Source organism: Amblyomma maculatum, chromosome 3, assembly GCF_055883805.1.
Source record: "Amblyomma maculatum isolate TAMU_Amacu chromosome 3, ASM5588380v1, whole genome shotgun sequence".
Taxonomy (NCBI): Eukaryota; Metazoa; Arthropoda; class Arachnida; order Ixodida; family Ixodidae; genus Amblyomma; species Amblyomma maculatum.
In genome coordinates this window covers 108,096,028-108,116,630 of record NC_139346.1, presented here as the reverse complement: position 1 = coordinate 108,116,630, position 20,603 = coordinate 108,096,028, and the positions used below count along the sequence as shown (strand labels likewise).

Below are 20,603 nucleotides of genomic sequence, written 5' to 3'. Positions count from 1 at the left end.
TATCATTACTGAGTGCGCGGTAGAAGTAGGCGGTAGGATAGTTAGAGAGGATACCGGTAAGCTGTCTAAGGAGACGAAAGATTTGATTAAGAAACGGCAGAGTATGAAAGCTTCCAATCCAACAGACCAGATCGAATTGGCCGAGATATCAAAGCTAATCAATAAGCGCAAGGTGGCCGATATAAGGAAGTATAACATGGAGAAAGTTGAGCATGCTGTAAAGAACGGGGGAAGCCTTAAAGCGGTAAAGATGAAATTGGGCATAGGCAAACACCAGATGTATGCGATAAGGGACAAGGAGGGCAACGTCATAAGAAATATGGACAAGATAGTCAGAGTAGCCGAGGAGTTCTATACAGATCTCTACAGTAGCCAAAGTAGTCAGGACCGTAAGGAGATTGGCGGTAGGGAAAAACAGTCAGACGTTCCACCAGTTACGAAGGACGAGGTCAAGAAAGCGTTAGAAACTATGAAAAGGGGGAAATCAGCTGGAGAGGATCATATAACTACAGATTTGCTGAAGGACGGGGGGAGGGAATCGTGTTATAAACGCTGGCCACCCTGTATACGCAGTGCCTGGGGTCATCGACGGTACCGGAACCATGGAAGAATGCAAACATTATCCTCATTCATAAGAAAGGGGTCTGACTCTAAGGACCTTAAAAATTACAGACCGATCAGCTTACTGTCTGTTACGTATAAGGTATTTACTAAGGTAATCGCTAATAGAATCAGGACAATTTTAAACTGCAATCAAGCAAAGTATCAAGTAGGTTTTCGGAAACGGTACTTTACTGTCGATCATATCCATAGCATCAATCAGGTGATAGAAAAATGCTCGGAATATCACCAGCCCTTATACATAGCATTCATTGATTGCGAAAAAGCATTTGACTCAGTTGAAAGCTCGGCGGTGATGCAGGCATTGCGAAATCAGGGGGTAGACGAGCCGTACGTGAAAGTGCTGGAAGATATATATAGTGGCTGCACAGCAACCATAGTTCTACATAAAGAAAGCAACAAAATTCCCATAAAGAAAGGTGTTAGGCAAGTAGACACAATCTCCCCAGTACTATTCACGGCTTGTTTAGAGGAAGTATTCAGAGACTTGGAATGGGAGCAGTTAGGGATAAGGGAAATATGCAGCTGAAATATATACCACACCTTAGCTCATGGACAGCTGGAGTGTTACATTCTGCTTTTGGTTCCAACCTTCCTTGCCAGAACATTAGTGCATTTTAATCTCAAAGCATCTAGAAAAATTATGTTTTTGAACAGTAAAACCGCCAAAAAATGGCGTGAAAATGAAGACATTTCATGCGGAACGCTGAAGTTCATCCTTGCCTGGTGGGCGTCGTCATAGTTCTCGATGCCACCTGACGAGGTTCCGCAGTGTTCCTTTCTGTTGAAGTCCTCCGGACCGTACGGCACGGCGGGATAGCTGAGCTCCAAATAATTGAAGCTGGAGCCAGCCGTACCTTTGCTGATCTCCAAGCCGCCTGTCATGTGGTTGATGACGACGTCGACGTACACCCTGGAGCACCGAAGAAAAGTTATGAATGAAATGCTAAAAATGACCCTGTGAAGCGCCATTGGTATTCAGAAAGTACGCTGTCAAGTTCCGTACGGACAAGACGCAAAACGTCAGTACGGGACGACCAGCGCAGGTTACATGACGCGTCCGAGCTTCGATAACGACTTTAAACACAGCCAATTCCCACTGTAGCCAACGCTTTCTCAATTTCAATACCAGTCAAACCGATGGTTCTTTAAGAAAGTAGAGCCCTCTCTTACTCTTTTGCTTAGCCTCTGTTTTTTTGCGGCAGTACGATGAGGGGAGTGCCTCAGGACTAGGTACGTGGCACAAGAAATGGGAGTTCTAAACTTTCGTGAACTTATCTTCACTCAAAATACAAACATATCTTGTCATGACGTAGAAGGCTACATTTTGAGAGTGCAGCTGTACATAAGACGAGTAAACAAACACAAGCTTATAAAAAAGAGTGATTCTGCTATGCGAGCGTAGTTGCTGGCGTTAAAAACAGGAGCGTTGAACGCATACATTACTCAAGCGAAAAACTGAACGGCGTAGCAGAGACGCCAAATTTCGTGTGGGCTAGCTCTAATACACGCTAAAGCATAGTGAGCTATTTATCTGAACAATGATAACAGAACACCAATTTTAGCAAAAAAATTCTTTAATTTTTTTTTTATTTTAAACAGCGAGAAAATGGAACTAGTTACCCCCAATCGTTTTGCAGTTCAAGAACTTCTGAATAAATTTGGAATATTTATTTGGTCAAGTCGACTTGAGTTTCGCTAGAACCCTCACCTTGTGTCTTTTTTTTTACCGAAACCGAATATATATTGATGTTCAATATTTTTATATCGTAGGTTTTTACTGTGTGTACCTGGCGCAGTTTGCAGCCTGCTACGATCAAACTTTTTTCTAAACTACGGTTGAATAAAGAGCAATGAGGCATTATTTGTCTTATGGACAAAATGCACGATAATTGCCACATACAGGTCACAACAACAGAATACGCAGAGTGCTAGTCTTGGTCCTTTCAGAACGCGTGACGCACAGCACTCACCTCACTCCGACCTGGGTGCAGCGACGGACCATATCCCGAAACTCAGACTCGTTGCCACTCCGGTTTTTTATTATATAACTTACCGGCTGGTAGCGCTCGTACCAAGGCCTTCTCACCGTGTCTCCGAAAATGATGCCATGTTCGTTGACTGGCGATGTCTTCTCGGCGCAAATGGAAAAATAGCGGTATCCGCGTTAGAGAGAGATAATGATACGAGGAGGCAAAAAAATGAATGCAATTTACCAACCAAAACTTATCGTGAGCATGTGAGATAATAAATTGCAGAAAAGATGTTTAGACAAACCAACCTGAACACCGCCGAAGCCACGTGGTCCGAGGAACGTTTCGCATTCTTCAGCGATGTCGTCGAATCGCCATTCGAAAAGGTGGACGATCACACTGCGTCCAGGCACCGTATTCGGTTCCTTGTTCGAGTCAGTGCAGAGACAAAGGGGCAGTGACGATACCACAAAGCACAGCAACCAGAATATCTCCATTGCAAGAGCAACCTCTCGTCACTACGCAGAACAGACCTATGGAAGGAAAGAAAGAGCATCTGAAGGGAACCCTGCCCCCAGCGTTCCTCCCGGCACGTTCAGGTTAAATCTGCGTGCTTACTTAGAGGCATACAATGAGGGCGACTCGTATTACAACCCTCTCAACTTTCCGCGTGATTCAAGCAGCGATGCGCGCCGCAAGTGAATACGAAACGAATTCTTTTTGTAGGTGGGCGGTTGGGCAGCAGGGGCTCCCGTTTCCTGTTTGATTGCATAGCTCCAAGGCTCGTCAAAGCTCATTCGTTATTATCTTCTGTAAACTCAGCAAAGAGCGTGTTTTCGCAGTGAACAATGTTCATCGTGGTGTTGGACAAGCATGATATATAAATGCACTAGGCTTTCCTTGAGCGCAGTTGCGGGAGGATACTTCACTCTATCTTTTGTTCGATGTAGGAATGTCATCATTGTTGATAGCAAAGGACAATTCAGCAATTCGTGCGACATACGTATAGCCTCTATTCCTGCTGTCAATGTTTCGAGTTCAGCGACACTGAAATTATGCAGATTACGCAGAATAGTGATTCATTGCGAGAACAAACAGAAATGGGAAGGAACCTTTGGTCGTTCCAACTTATAAAATTTTAAAATTGTCTTTTTATTAAACTAAGTGAGTCTTCCAGCTTCTGACGTTAACATCCGCCGGCAGACCTGCAGAAACCGGCAGAAATCGTCCAGGTGAGAAATGTGTACACATTGTTTTCAAAAAAGCGCAGCGTTTTGTATTCGGTCTGTCATGTGAGTGAATAAAGGCTGCTGCCGAGGAGCGTTATTAACACACGGGGAAAAACAGTATACATGCGAATCAAAGCTTGAGTTTTGTAAGGGCTCGTTACGAACGCCTTATTGTTTACTAATCTTATTTACGTACACCTGCTTATTATTATTTTTTTGCAGCTTGCGCTTATCAATCAATACATGACAGAACGTTTTTCTTAAATCGCCTATAATGTCTAATATATCTCCTTAATCGCTTTTCTTTCTGCGCTCTCATCACTGCTTATACAAATGACAAACACAATATGCGAGCAAAACATATTTATTCATAACCATACTAATTTTAAGCTCTGCGGCAGTTAACGGCAAAAAAAAATGAATGTGTACGCGACTAATGAATTCATTCCTTGTTAATTAGTGATTAAAAAGTATATCAATCGCGGACATTTGTTTACGTACCGCTCATCAAAGAATCAAGAAAAAAAAAAGTCAATACAGCTGGGGTAATGCTTCAGGTAAAATATTAAAAATAAACCAGTCACATACGAAGGAATACGTTCAAAGTGGGCATTCAAGGCGGATCCTTTATTAGCACGAAATACTAGATGTACTTAAAAATAAAAACACACACTTATAATTGCGGGTCATCTTGGCAAATATGATGCAGTTCTTGGCGCGCACCGAGAGAGAACAGAAAAATGCGAAAAAAATTACAAGCACCTAATACACAAGCAATTGGTATAAGGTCGAATTGAAATGCAGACACTAATGCGTGTTTAGTCTTTGCGTGTGGGCTACGAAGTATGAGTAATCGACTTGATAAACTTGCCAACTACTCCTTAGAAAGCTATAATCGGTCTACTTGCTGACTACTCTGCAGAACTAATCAGGTTATAATTGTTCCCCCAGTTAAACTATAAAAAGCTTGATCCCAGTCGGAAAAAACTACAGAAAATTTTCTGATGCTACGACAGAATTTCTGTGCGGTTTGTTTTTGACGGGAAATCTGTTGTGACAACAGATCATTCTGTAGTAACATCAGACATTTCTGTAGCTACAACAGAAAAGTGCTACAGAACTACAGAAAACAGAAATATACTACAGAAAAGTACTACAGAACTACAGAAATATCTGATGGTTACGTCAGAACTACAGGATATTTTGTCGTATTTTTGACACAGTTCTGTAGTTTTTTTCGACTGGGATATTACACGTGAAATAAGGAGATTTAATTACCGTTCCCTTTGGGGACTCTTGCCGCGGTTCGCTGATTTTGCGAAAAGCGAAGCCGAAAAAGGACCTGAAATTTCATTACTTCAAACATGAGCTCTTTCTCGTGCTGCAAGCAACTAAACGTTTGAAACGTCCACACTTGCCAAGGAGGTTGCAAAATCCGAAGTGCAAAGACGTCCAGAAGGATAACCCGAGTCAAATCGTTGGATAAATTGTAATGTAGTTTCGAGCCTATGGCGCAGTTTTTTTTTCGTGGTGAGAATCGAGTGCTGACCTCACAACCTCTCTTTCGCAGCACGTTAAGAACTGCATATCGCGCCATAAAGTAAACTAAACTTTATGACGTTTTAATGATGATCTAGCGGAAGCGAATTAAGCGTATACCTATGTGTCCTCTATCTTTCCGTCATTCCTGTTTCAAATCTATCATTTTTTATTTCATTTTGTGCGTGCACCAAAATAGGACTAAAAAGATTTTCTGGAGGCAAATATGACTTGTATATTACCGGTTCCGTCAGCATTACGAATAAAAACTACCTAGAGTGAAAACATTTCTCGGGAACAAACAAGTTGTAGTCAAACTATAATTCATTGAGATTAAATTCTCTATCCGTCACAACTTTACTACCTACAGCCAAAATTGTCATCCGCACCGACGATCTACAAGCAATAGGTCTGCTCCAACCTGTCAGTCGCTGCCCAGAAATACGTCACCTACTCAGTTCTCAAACCTCTGTAGATTCTGCAACCCGCCAGGCGACTCTGTCTTCATCAATGACACGCTTCCTCACTATGGATGATGCCACTATGCTTCTCACAAGAAAGGAGCACCTCCGGCGAAGTACACGTGCTTTTGTCCCACCGTGTGCGGTAACCCTCCCCGGCGTTGTTAACCACTCAGAGGAGGTTGCGCTACGTAGGATCCTGGTCGGAGTTGCCCTCATACCTGCTGTAACACGTCCATGGTCTCAATATCGTTATTTATATCAACGTCCAAGATGTCCTGTCTGCAAGTCACGAAATCATGATGAATATATTCACCACTTATTCTGGGTTTGCCCGGCACTGAAGCCGACGAGAATTCGGCACCTAACGGCAGTGGGCCTTTCGCCGAATAACTCATCATCGTACATTGCTTGGACGGAAGGACCTTATAATCGCCCTCTCTTGAACTTTGATAGAGCAGCCAACCTTTTTCCTTTCATTTAATGCCCCTTAAAAATTTTGTTTTGCTTATTTCATTTCCCCTGAGGCAATAAACAACGTTATTAAAAAAAAATGTCTCAAGTGGGCGCTCAGCTCTGGATGTTTAAAGCTGCCCGTTACAAGAAATTCTACTTACCGAAAGAAAAAAGAAAAGGTTTGTTCTTACATTAGTGCACAGTTCACAAAGTTGTTGATTCCTAAATTTCGACACATATATTTATGCACGTTAGATTGCACGCCCGCTTGTAGCTGTTTGTGCACTGCTTTCCTCTTCCCAGTCCTTCATTTCGTTCTTAGGCTCAGCTATGTCTGTTTTTTTTTTTATTGCCTTTAATATATTGCCATTTTTCTTCTTTTTTAGCTGCCTGCTTTTGTCACCGTTCACCTTCGCGATCGCTTTTTTCGCGGCACCGCGTTTCTCCCACCAACCCCTTTCTCCCTCCCTGCTAGGCGGCACGTTTTCTTTTCTTCTTGTGCAAACTAATCCTGCTACGGCTTCCACCTTTCCTGTCACACTGTTTTCTGTTATCCAGTAGCCAGTTTACATGGTGTGTCGTTCGTTTTTCATGTCCTATACTACGTCTACCTACAGTAGGGTAGCCCACATTTCATTCGAATTCAGTGCCGACTTTATTCGTGGCTTCAGGTGACGCACCGTAGTCGACATGGTTTACGAGTGAAACGACGGAATATATCATTCTGGAATGTTTGCATTATAGGGTTACTTAGGCTACAACGGAATATACTATATTGGGTGGGTTAAGCCTCTAAATGGTAATTATAAGGCAGCCTATAATGCATCAGAGTGACTTAAACTGTTGCAGCGTTGCCGCCTATTCAGTTATGTTCTCTCTCCAGCGAGCATAACCGCTCGACCACCTTCTTAGTGCAGCGTAAATAGGCTATACAGTGAACCCCACTCGTTACGGTGGCGCAGCATTCGTTCGATATATCTAAATTTTTGTTTAGTGGACTTCCACAGTCGCAGCCAAAATGCAGTGACCAAAAAAAGACGTTTATGTTTACAAAGGTGTTTTCTTCGTCAAAGCGTGGAACGGCGCTATAATTCACTAGAACGTGAGTGCGGTCATTTTTATGCATGACGAGGCCATTGATGCCAAGGAGGACGCAGCAGAGTGCATGTAGGGCATGATGTAATACTATGTATACTCCCGCCTAGTACACTTATTTATATTTGCCCTTAATCCGTTTTCAACACTCACCCACATACAAGTGCGAGCACGCACACACAAAAGCGCGCACGCGCACTTATTTACACTTGGCGCGTCGTCATGAAATCAGCGCACATTTTCGATGAGTCAGCGCAGCGCGAAGGGTAGTGCGTGCATACGTCGCGTATGGGGTTCCAGAAGATTGGAGAAACGACTACTTTTCCGCGCGAGGAATGTTCGTACCCTTGGGCGGACAGCGTCACCCTCATCTCAATACTTGGCGGCGACGATGACACCCGGCCGGAGCGGCCAGATGTCTCCAGAAGATTCGGCTGAAGCTGACCAATGACGACGCGCATCTCAGCGGGAGAAAGAGAGAACGCTTCTAGAGTGAATGTTACATTGCTTCCTGCTCTGGCGCGTTGTAGCAGACAGATGCTGCGCGCCGTATTTACTGAGGTCGCGTCGATTTGGCAAGTTAGCCAGCCAGCCAGTTTTAGAGCCAGTGTTGCAGCGAATGTTGCAGTGCTACTGTTCGGCTCCCGGGATCAACCCGCTGTTCGGCACGCCTACTGATCTGCGAGGGACCGGCGCACGTCTGTAGTGCGGCCACGTTGTGACTCTTCAGGCGTCGGCCTACGACAGTGCCCGATGAAAAATTCGGTGTTTATTTCTTCTGACTCAAGCGCGCATCGTTCAGCGTTGTGAAGCCTCTGTTTATTGAAAGCATCTATAGTGCGTGCTTTGTTTTGCCTTTGTGAGCCTCTTGTCGTGTATTTAAAGCGTTAGTGTGAATTCCTTTGTATCCTCTCTCTGTATATATTTGGTTTGGCTTGTAATTCCATAGCCTCCTTTATACACTCCGTGCCTGGCAACTCCGCGCTCTGTGGCCGTCGCCGCCGCTCCTCCTCCGTTGACAAGTTACGCGGCAGGCTGCCAAGAGATGGCGACATTGACGTAGGGTCCTCCTCGCCAGGGGAGAGCCGGGTGCGCCGTGTTGCAAAGCGGTCTGGATAGCCACGCGCTGCCGCTTTCTCGCTGTTTCGTTGATTGTTTTGCAGTGTGCGATGTCATGCTTCTACTTTTCTGTGCCTTCGGGTGCTGCAGGAATACAGCATTGCACCAAATGGTAAGTGCCAGCTTTGCTTTGTCCTTCCGGCGATAGCTGTGAAGTGTTCAGCTGAGTTGAGGCTTGTAAAAAATAGTGACAGCACTAAACACTGTTTATTAGGCGTCAGTACTGCAATATTAATGTTAGATGTACATCTGTGCTTTCTGGACTGCAATGCTAATTGCTTCCCTGCCTAGCTCGTCTGCGTAGTGTGTTAGATGTGCTCCTGCGGAGTTTTTTTTTGCAGTATACGCTAATTCCCTAGCAAAAAAACCCTATCGCAATAACCTCATACAGATTTCTCATACTAAACTCATACTAAGCTCGTATAAATCTGATACAATCAACGTATGAGAAATATAAGACTTTGTATGAGATCTGTATGAGTTGAGTATGAGGTTTTATGAGAAATCTGTGTGAGGTTATTGTGACTAATACGGCTTTGTCGCTAGGGTTAAGAACTTTTGTGATAAAGTGGAAACACAAGATGACTACTTTAAAGTGAGTTAACTCGAATGTGAAGGTGGCTACTCTAAAGGGAGTTAGACCGAATCGTGCAAAGCCTATATTAGTTTTCGTTGTCAACTAAATCGCTGTCCCTCTCTAGCATCGGAAACCGCTAAACTCGTACTCAACCGCATTAAGGCTTGTGAAAAATAATGACAGCACCAGAAGTGTGTATATTACGCGTCAGTAAGGTAATAATAATATTAAATGTGCACGTGCATTTTTTGGACTGCGATGCTAACTTCCTCCCTGGTTAGCTCGTTTGTGTGGTCTGTTACATGTGCTCCAGCGAAGTATTTTTTTGTTTCGCTAACTGCGCAATTCTGTAAAAAAATAAAAACACCAGCTTCGCCTATTGTGACAATTATTTTGGAGTGAAGGAAACAGAAAGATGCAACGCGTATATGTGTATTTCCTTGTTTTTCAAATTAAAGAAAAAAACGTTTGTACGACGCGCTGAATCATTGAAAGCAACAGCTGATACCAAAGTTCTTCTCCTTACAGATCTCAATGGCATACTGCGATGCAGTTGTTCCAGTCATCTGTAAATCAAGCTGTCTTCTGAAGTGCTATCAGTGACAACAGTCACCGTGAACACTTTTCCCTACTTGTGGCAACTATTCATCACACCACTTCTACCTGGTACTCTTGTAGCACTATTGCTGTTGTGAAATGAGTAAATAAATGCTGGTGCCTTTCTTCGTCAATTTTGCTTTATTGCAGCGTAGACTAGCATTGTAAATTTTCTATTAACATTGTAGCTAGCGGAGGAGTCATGCAGTTTTTCGAGTCATGCGCAATTTCTTGAAACTGCCTGACATAAAATGTCATATAGCGTTGGTGTTATTGCCTAAGAAGTATCACGCTCACTTGTTATGCTTAGTGGATGTCGGCCTTAAAAGTAAATACGCTGAATATGCACGATTCATGCTCAGGAACAGTCATCACGCTAGCGAATAACAGCATTCCCGCCCCGCGCCGACGTTCGTACCCGTGCGACCCGTGCGCCGCCGCCGCCCCTTCGTCAGTGGCGTCCTCAGCGAGGGGAGCGGCAGCGCCGCGCGACTTTACCCGACGGCGCCGCTCTATTGTTCGCGCGGCGCGTTGACAGGCACAGAGAGTATAAAGGAGGCTATGGTAATTCTTACTCCAGCCTTTACCCTGGCTTGAACAAGCGAAAGCAGGGCACCAAACGGGCGTCCCATTCTTTCACTCCAGGTAGCTGAGTTCCGGCTGAGCTTAAGTCGAAGGCGTCACCTTTGGAACTGATGACCTGTCCCCAAACTCTCTAAGGGTGTCTGGGAGTATGAGCACCTGTAGTTGCGCTCGTTAATAAATTATAATTAATAACAGGTGACACTCGTCGGTTTAGACTCAGTCTCGATTATATTATGAATTGTCCCAGTACCTAATGGTAAGCCGACCTCCTCTTTATCGTATTAAACAGATGACTGCTACTTGGAAGTCACTGCACTGTGCGAGCAGTTGCGTCTGCAGTTCATGAATCTGCAAGGTAGGCGTAATTATCCGCTCCAGTGAATTTATTGTAGTGACATGACGTTCTGTCAGCAGTATTTTAACGCCGTATTACGAAAAATCTAGAATCGTGTGGTGTCGCCGATTTAAGTAGGTGTGATACGTCCTTCCTGGGTTCTTGCACTGTCGAATCTAGCGCAGTGCAATCCCTGCGCGTGGCAGCGACGCCCTAGATAGGGCTGGCGACGATAGCGAAAAAGTGTACAAATAGCGCAAAACAGTACACAGCTGCCCTTACTTGACTACTGACTGTGCGCATTGTTCGCGGCTTTACCTTTCATCTTGAATCCTTCCAAGCACGCTTCTGTTTCCGTTAAAAGACTAGCCGGGCCACAGCCAAGAAAATATATCAGCTTTGGCCAGTGACTGTGCCCGCGGCAGGTAATCGCATGCGTTTAGAATGCCGTCTTTCCCTGCGAATTTTGTTGGTCTCCAAGTCGTTTACGTGCATATGATTTCAGGGGAGCGGGACACGCTCTTTTGATGTCCATGCTTAAAGGAAGCTTTGGTGTTTCTACTCCGTCAGTAAGCTTGCACGCTTCATCGTTCGCTCTAATCTATATTGATGCGGCAAGAGTCATTCACTGAATGTAATGGTGCTGCACTATTACCTTGGTATTTGAAGGGTTGCTTTCACTTCATTTATAAAATGATGGCGTCAGTTCGGAGTGTACCTGCTATACCTTGGCTTGTGTACATCTTTAGGGGTTCACGGCCACACCTTAAAAGTAACTTGTACTATGCTATGTAGCATCGCACACGATTCCAAGCGACGAGATAGTGGTTCAATTCTCACCGCGAGCAAGAAAACATTTTTTGTTCAACATTTAATCTTTCACGATGAACGGCTGCTCCTATTAATCTCTGTCTTCATACAAACACTATTGATTCCTTTCATGTTTAGTAACATACCAAGGGTCAACCTCTTTCCATTTAATTTGGTGAAGGCCTAATAGTCTTTCCAGGCGGCTCGTCTTCTAACGAGAGTTTAATCTGGGTGATCGAAAATCGCTCGGTACGTACCCCTGTTGCCGTTTTCGATGTAATCAAGTACATAATCAAGTAGATACGCGTTAGTAAAGCGCCAATGAAGGTCGTTTTAGAACGTCCTAAACTCAGCATGCCAGAAACACGTTCTATGAATAAGCAAAGAACACAACAGGATGGTCTGCTCTTGGAGGACACAACTTCTGGGGCTGATCCTTCAATGTAAACGTTGAGGACGGCGGATACTGATGAAGACCTTTGCAACTATAGGGATGTAAAGCGCAATAAACCCTGTCCTGCGTCACTTACACCAACAATCCTAGACAAAATACCTTCGATAAGATCACTTTTCAGCGGTATTATATCCTGCAACCTTCCCCACAGCAGCCGAGCACCGAAGCAGTTGATCCATTGTGCTCAAGAACATCATATAACTAAACTGGAATAATTACGCCAAATAAACGTTTACGCTACGGAATGTTCAACTTCGCAATGACCTTTTCATTGTGGAAAATATTTAGCTCGACATCTTCTTCTGGGCCTTACTTTAAAATATAGAACACAGCGAAGAGTTCCTGCTTTTTGAGTGGTGTATTAAACTTTCGGCCAATTTTTAGCCAGCAAATATGCCACACATAATTGTCCCCAAGTGTAATGGTTTCATACTATGACAACGCGCAAGATTTGTCTTGTAGTCACTCGGACGTGACATCAGTTTTTGATGTTATTATTCCCACCAAAGTTATGTTATCTGGAAGTTTAATACACGGAGACAGGTATTTACAACTTGCAGGTTTGTCCAGCATTGAAGCCAATTAAAATTAGAGGTCTCGCAGCAGCGCGTCTACCGCCGAAAAACCAGTCCTGACATACTTCGTGTACACAAGGGCCGTATCATCACTTCGTCAACTTCATGAGCATGAGATCCATCCACTTGTTTTATTGATTTAATACCCCCTCCCCTTAACACTTCGTGTATGCCTTGGGGAAATAAAGAATGTTGCAAGGAAATAAGTTTTGTTTGCATTTCTTGCAATAAACGTTGTAGTCATTGTAGTCAATGCGCTCAAATCTGCTTCTTGGCTTCGCAGATATTTGCAGCGCTTGCTATGCACACACGACGCACAAAATTGAATACATTCCCCGATAGCCTCGCAAAGAATACATTTAGAACCTCTGGAAATGGTGCTAGCGGGCGGGCGCGTTCTTACAATAAACATTTAGAGTTACTGATCAAATAAAGCGGTGTACAAAACGTTGAGGTCTAGAGTTTTATTTTCAGCATTCTCCTTCTTGGTCGGCTTTACGTATCTCCAGTGTCCTAAAGCCAGATATACTGTTTTTCCCTCCGATTCCAAACCATTTTTCAAACCAAAATTCGGCTTTTGTCGTTCTGCTGACATTCAATTTTGGGCCCCAGTAGTGCATAGGATGTAACGTCATTTATCTGCTTTCGTTTTCAGGTATATAAGCAGGCAACTGCTAATATTGTGGGATGCTTCCTCACACCCAATGTTCTTCAGAACGGATCGATATAATCCAGATCGATTCCAAATGAAGGAAGAAACGCAAAGCAAGCGCATATGATTTTGTTTGTATTAGGCGTACGGGCATCGTAAACGTTCCATTAAAACTAGCACGAATTGATTATAAATAATTCTTGATTCAAAACATCTTTATTCGCAGAATCTTGAGGGATCATGCGGGTGTGGTACACTTAGTGCACAGCTTATCGCTGCCGCGTTGGCCCTCCCCAACAGGCAATGCTCATGGTCACGATCACCGCTGAGCTAGACGGCCTCCTTTCGCTCTTCTGAGGTGTTCTGCATAGGGTAAACTAAAGGACTGAGTCTGCATGGTTAGCTAGCTCGCCATAGTGCGGGCACTGCGGAGAATATAGTGTAGGGTACATCTGGTGTAACCTAGATGGTATAGGATAATCTCCTAAGGATGTTTGTGTGCCACATAAATGCCACATAAACGCCAAATTATTAAGGCGTTTATGTGGCGTTCGCTAAAAGTTTTTGGCTGTTGAGATTGTTGGCATACACTGTTGACGCAATTTGGTTTCAGCACCCTTCGTTGTCAACAGGGGGAGAGGCCTAGTGTATAGGAGAACTCGATTTGGCCTTCCATTGAGCAGCTTCGTTTCCTCCTGCTGATTATAGGCGAACTGGTTTCCGAAATTCTACGCCAACTGCAAAACATATGACCATAGGATTACATAATACCCTCAAAGAAGCAGGATAGCTCTCGCAACTCAAGACTCGCCCTCACAAAACGAGCAGAGAACTGCTCAGAAAGTGCATATTAATCTGCTTTATACAGTAGATCAGAGGGAAGATACCACGCGATATGAGGAGATGCATGAACGTGCTGCCCATTCAGCTGAATATGTATGCTGCATATACTCAGCACAGATAACAATAAACTCCAACGATAGTTTGAAATTAACTACAAATGGGGACAAATTTAGTGCGCAGAGTATTTTGAGTGTACGCGATGGTCTTTATTAAACAGCAAGCGTGCGCTAGTGGATGTGTCTGGAAGGATTACAAATGTAAGCTGTTTGCAAAAAAGATAAAAAAATTAAACGTGGTACTTTGCGTGTGCTTACCGAAGATGGCACATAGGAAAACGCGTCCTGTATTCATATGTTGCCAGCCTCACTCGCTTTGCAGTACGAAAAGAGGACTCCATGGTTCAATCAGTGCCAGTGTGTAGCACCGCTTTTATGGGCTGCCTTCTTAGATCATATTGTGCCATCTGCTAACGCGCCTGCCCAATGCTTCTCTGTAAAGCATCGACACGTGAAGAAAGCGGACAAATACTTCACGCAAGGTTGGTGCGGCATGGCCAGGGGAAGCCATCTCTACCAATGAAAGTGCAGAGGAGACGCGAAAGCTAAAACGGGCGAGGGCAAAAAGAGACGGCTTGATGCGCTGAGACTAGATTATAGAGACGGCATAGATTTATATGGACCTTGCTTCCATAGGGCAGGAACACGAATATGTATCTTTGCAGTGACTAGGCTATGGAAACGAAACGTGGGGACATACGAAGAGGTTTTAATTTAGACTCAATCTATGAGACGCACCGTAGTGGAGGGCTGCGGATCTTTAGAACACCGGGGGTGTCTAACGCACACTCATATCGCACAGTACACGGGCGCCTCACTCTTCGCCTACAACGATATGCGGCCACAGTGGCCGGTATTTGATCCAGCATCCTTGGGTAGTCGAGCGCCCTAACAAGTGCACCACCACAGTGGGCTTTCCACGTTTGTGTTACTTCCGTGTTCAGCAGATGTCAGTTGAGACGTGCTGGGCCCTGCTAAGGAACTGCAGGGACACACATCCATCTTGGTGGAAGCAGAGTTTAAATGCGGATTGAGTTACATACCTTTATCGTCTTTATGCGTTGTTCCAATTTCTGGAAAAGGAGGGTCCCAAAACTCTCGCGGCGTGCGAGTATCGCAAAAGAAAGGGCATCAGGAGGATCAGAATAAGAGAGGACCCCTACTCAAGCCGGATGTATGGACAGATGAGCTGCCTTAGTCACACGACAGCCGTAAGGGTGCACCCCTTATATATATCTCGCGATACGTAATCTCTCAGCCGTCATCCACTACGCCGTTCTCAGATTTCCGCGTGATTAAACTCGAGAGGGGCAACGAAAGGGAGATTATATTATCGCACTTTGGCACCTGTAACAAGCAGCTTGGAGACTTTCAAAACGGGGACTATAAAGCATTTATACCTCCCTGAAAGCAGTGCCTTTTTTCATTCTCTACAAAGCCTTTCAAGGTTGTACCATAAAATAGATTTCACCGAATAACGTTACAAATTTCATACATCATATGTATGCTGCATTTATTATGTTTCTTGTCAGCAAATTCTCACAAGCGCTAGTTTCTACTGTTCACCAAAAATGGTATCTATACGTGTGGAAATGATTTTATTCAGGTGCTTCGTTTAGGTGGCTGGGGACTGAATGATTATGCAAAGCTTGACGTAAAACATTATTCCTATGATAAAGGTTATTGTAGCCTTATTTTGCTGGCTTTAAAAATTACCCACGGGAAATGCGTGGTAATGTGCTTAAAATAGGTACCGTCTTTGCCAAAAGTAACCAGGCTGCCTGTTCTGTTTCCGAGTAAGGTAGTAGAGAATTCACTCCACTTCTGAAGCTGTAAACCTGTGCAAAGTAAAGGCGAACCCGTGTCCCCACTGCTTAACATGTTGTGATCCCCTGGGAACCTATGTCGGCTTTAAGATACAAACGAGAAACGAAACATGCTGCCTTGTTGGTTTTGGCAAAGACGGTACATGAAATATTGTGCCTAAATTTTTCCTTGCTTCGAAATAATCCTCCGAGAATAAAATTTAAGCATACAAAATGGCATAATGGCCTAATAACTTAGATGGACCTATTTCGGCAAAAAGAAAGCTCTTTATTATTATTACTTCTTCCTTGCAATTTGAAGCGGCGAATCGCGAAGAAAGCATGGACTACCTCCTTGAGCAATTTTCATCGCGGGCGACAATTACTGGTTTCATACAGCACGCATATATATATATATATATATATATATATATATATATATATATATATATATATATATATATATATATATATATATATATATATATATATATGTATATATATTACGATGTAATAAGAAGGGGTGTTTATTTACAGTGCTGATGTAGCGGAAGAAGATGTAGCCTACTAGCGCCCAGAAACCAAAGCTTTGGTGAAGGTGCAGGGTACGATCCCTACCTACAGCGCTGCAAGACCAACTGGAGCTTTGACGTAGTCGCCGCATCGCTGGACTGCCACCGCTCACGACCATCATGGACCACACCGACTCAAAGAGTGCAAGCCGCGACGCTGCAAGCCAGGCTGGCGGCATGCCTGCCTACTCCAACCCTATTCCGTCCCAGCCTTACTGGGAACCACGACATTTTGCCGGAGAAAAAGGTGAGGACGTTGAATGTGGCTACTTGATTATCAACGAGTTAGTCGGTACAACCGGTGGGACCCTCTTACCATGCTTACAAACGTCGTTTTCTTTCTCACTCACACGGCAATGACCTGGTTTCAGAATAACGAGGACAACTTGATGACTTGGGAACGGTTCCCCACCGAGTTAAAACTGCGTTTTGAAGACTCTGTTCCCAGCAAAAAGCGGGCTGAGCAGACCCTTGCTCAAAGAGCTCAATTGCCCGATGAAACTTGTACAACTTACACAGAAGAGATCCTCAAGGTATGCAAATGTGTCAATTCCAACATTCCCGAGGAAGACAGATTCGGTCACATTTTGAAGGGTATCGCGGCGGACGTGTACAACTTCTTATTCGCCAAAGACAACCTTGACACTGTCTCCGATGTCATTAGACACATCCGCGCGTTTCAAGCATTCAAAATACGTCGTATTGCGCCAAAATATGGGCGGCTGGCCAACGTGCCTACCGCGGCCAGTCTTGATGACCATGCCCAACTAGATCTTCAGTCAACTATCCGGCAAATCATGCGCGAAGAACTTCTACGGATCAACACACTTCTCCTGCATGAATCTGCTGAGGTTTCTGTCCAGAGGGTCTCTAGAAGGCCGGCTTCACCATCACAAGCGGTTCAAGTGCAGCCTTTCTGCCAAGCTCCTGAAATTGCAGCTTCTATTGACTACCCTCCAATGCATTTTGCCAACCCGACTGCGTCGATGCGTAAAGCCCCAAGGTATGACGTCACTTCAAGTGCACCTAGATCTTCTATTCGATGTACAAGGATTCCTGTGCAGTGTGAGCATTCAGCCGGACCTACGATGCGCCCTGCTGTGCCTGGCTCTTATCCACAACAGCATTTAATACCTTCCCCACCGATATGCTACCGCTGCGGCGTCGAAGGTCACATTGCCAGGTATTGCCGCAGTAGGTTCCCGCCATGCTATAACCGCCCGGTGCCTCCAGCAGTACCCAAAAATCGGCAATACAGCCCCGTTTTCCGCAATCCAATACTCACCGTGGGTACTTCGGCAACATCCAGAACGGGAATCTTTGCGACCATTCCCCAGCATATGAGCGAAGTGTTACTCCTCCACCCGTCTTCCGTGCGCGTCGTTCTCCATCACCGCGGCGGTGCCCCATGTCGCCCCATCAGGAAAACTAACCAGCGCGACCGATGGGGGTGAGGCCACTGGAAATGTGCTGTGTGCCAACATCCCTCCAACTGCAATGCTCAAAAACAAAATTCGTGTGTTCATTGATGGTGTGTGTACATTAGCTTTGGTAGATACGGGTGCGACTGTGTCTGTGATGAGTAATCAGCTTAGGCGCTTGTTGGGACGCAAAGTGATGTTTGAATATGACCGTGCTTCAACGTTTTGTGGTGCGAGTGGAGAGGCGTTGCGGCCACTGGGTGTGTGTAGTGCGCAAGTGTCTGTGGGTGGTGCAATTGTTCAAGCTGAATTCGTAGTCTTACCGCACTCTACGCATGGCATCAGTTTAGGAATGGACTTCTTGAAGTTTTGTGGCGCTACCGTGGACTGCCGAAGTCAAGAGGTTCATTTTGATGGCTCGCATCTGCCGACTCTTTTTGAAAGTGGCCGTGATGAAGAAACAGTTTTTAGTATTACCGAAGACACAGTAGTTCCACCCTTGTCTGCCATGTTCGTCCCCGTGTCCTTTCCACTTCTTGAGCAGGTTTCATTCCTGGCCGTGGTGCACCCAGTTCACTCAGCATTCCTGAAGAAAAATGTAATTATCCCTCACTGTATGATCTCCGTGCATCACGGTAGTGCCTCGTTATGGACAATCAATCCATCGTCCGAGCCCGCAGTTTTACCTGCGGTATTGAAGCTTGCCTTCTGTGGACCTGATGCGCCCCACGTCATTGCTTTGGCCTCAGATGCTACAAGTGCCACCGTACCTCTGCCTGCGGATGAAACTTCGATCTTCCGCATGATCAGCGCCGATGTCAGCTCACCTCACCGCCGTACTCTAGTGGATATTTTTCTACATTTTTCGCCTATGTTTGACTTTTCTCAAACAGATTGACCAACCTCTCGCCCTGTACATCGGACCCATCATAGCATCGACACTGGTTCGGCTCGTCCCATTCGTCAAAAGCCATATCGCGTGTCCCCATCTGAGCGCGAAGTCATTCATGAGCAAGTGGAGGACATGCTATGGAAGAAGGTGATACAGAAGTCATCTAGCCCCTGGGCTGCACCTGTTATTCTTGTACGGAAGAAAGGCGGTTCGTGGCGATTCTGCGTCGATTATCGACGTCTAAATTTTGTTACGAAAAAGGACGTCTATTCTCTTCCTCGCATAGACGATGCCCTCGACTGCCTCTCTGGTGTGTCCTATTTTTCTTGTCTTGATCTCTGATCTGGCTACTGGCAAATTCCAATGGACCCTGCGGATAAGAAAAAAATAGCCTTCGTAACGCCAGATGGCCTTTATAAGTTTAATGTTATGCCATTCGGGCTGTGTAATGCACCAGCCACATTTGAACGCTTTATAGACACAGTTTTGCGCGGCTTAAAATGGGACATTTGTCTTTGCTATCTGGACGATGTCGTCATATTTGGGAAATCCTTCCAAGAACACAATGACCGTCTAGTACGTGTCTTGAATTATCTGCACAACGCCGCCCTAATTATGAACTCGAAAAAGTACCGCTTTGGAGAGCGCCAAGCGCTGGTGCTAGGACACCTTGTCAATGGTGATGGTGTAATGCCGGATCCGCAGAAAACTGCCGCTGTTGAGTCTTTTAAACCCCCGCAGACAGTGAAGGAGTTGCGCAGTTTTCTAGGGTTGTGTTGGTATTTTAGACGCTTTATACATCGCTTTGCTGACGTTGCTTACCCATTTACGTGGCTTCTCCATAAAAACTCTACTTTTGACTGGACACCCGACTGCGACGCGTCATTCCGTCAACTGAAGTTTCTTGTAACATCGAAACCCATCCTACGTAACTTCGATCCTACTGCAATGACAGAAGTACACACGGACGCTAGTGGAATCGGTTTCGGTGCAGTCCTTGTCCAACGGCACGATGAACGAGAGCATGTTATCGCGTACGCAAGTCGTACCCTGAGCAAGCCGGAGCGAAACTACGCAGTCACTGAACAGGAATGCCTGGCTGTAGTTTTCGCTGTGCAGCGTTTCCGTTCATATTTGTACTGATGTTCGTTTACTATCGTAACTTATCATCATTCACTCTGTTGGCTGCGGAACCTTCGAGACCCATGTGGTCGCCTCGCATGCTGGGCCCTCCGGTTACAGGAATATGACTTTGCCGTGGTGTACAAAAGCGGGAGGCGTCATGCAGACGCAGATTGTCTTTCTAGGATGCCAATGGCCACGACTGGACCTGAAAGCGACGATTTCGACAATTATGTATCGACCCTCGAGCCAGCGTTCTCCGGCATGAATGTTTTCAAAACGGAACAGCGAAATGATAGCAGTCTGCAGCCTCTCTTTGCCTAAGCCAGCGTACCTACAAGCGGTTTTTGTGTGCATGATGGCCTCCTATGGAAAAAGAGTTATTCGCCTGTCGGCCAGCGATACCTACTCGTAGTTCCCAAGACGTTGTGCACGGACGTATTGTGTGTTATGCATGATGATCCAACTTCTGGGCATTTGGGATCGGTTCGAACACTCCACCGTGCTCAAGAAAGATTTTATTGCCCCTGGATGCGCTCGACGATTGAACAATACGTTGCCAGTTGCAAGCAATGTCAACGTCACAAACGTCCAACTGCAACTCCATCTGGCTTGCTGCAACCTGTGAAGACCCCGACAGCTCCGTTTGATCAAGTAGGCATTGACCTCGTAGGTCTGTTTCCAAAGTAAGTGGATGGAAATCGCTGGATTGTAATCTGCGTGGACTATCTCACACGTTACTGTGAAACCGCCGCTTTTTCATCTGCTACGGCGCATCAGGTGTCGCTTTTCTTGCTGCACTCAGTCATCTTACG

General features: G+C 45.1%; 1 protein-coding gene across 3 annotated transcripts in view; it reads right to left on the bottom strand.

The window, feature by feature from the left end:
* LOC146195516 (alpha-amylase-like) overlaps window positions 1-15,157 on the bottom strand; it is a 35,380-nt gene extending 20,223 nt beyond the window's left edge. For 2 of the 3 annotated variants that reach the window (XM_084597852.1, XM_084597854.1), the window contains exons 1-4: window positions 3,213-3,341; window positions 2,903-3,127; window positions 2,595-2,752; window positions 1,345-1,534 (exon numbers count right to left, since the gene is read on the bottom strand). In XM_084597852.1, the coding sequence (XP_084453978.1) occupies window positions 1,345-1,534; window positions 2,595-2,752; window positions 2,903-3,091 (537 nt within the window). In that variant the 5' untranslated portion in view covers window positions 3,092-3,127; window positions 3,213-3,341. Of the gene's footprint in view, window positions 1-1,344; window positions 1,535-2,594; window positions 2,753-2,902; window positions 3,128-3,212; window positions 3,342-15,019 lie in introns of those variants that run through there. The other variant, XM_084597853.1, reaches the window with a different exon arrangement.
* Between the last annotated feature and the right edge of the window lie 5,446 nt (window positions 15,158-20,603).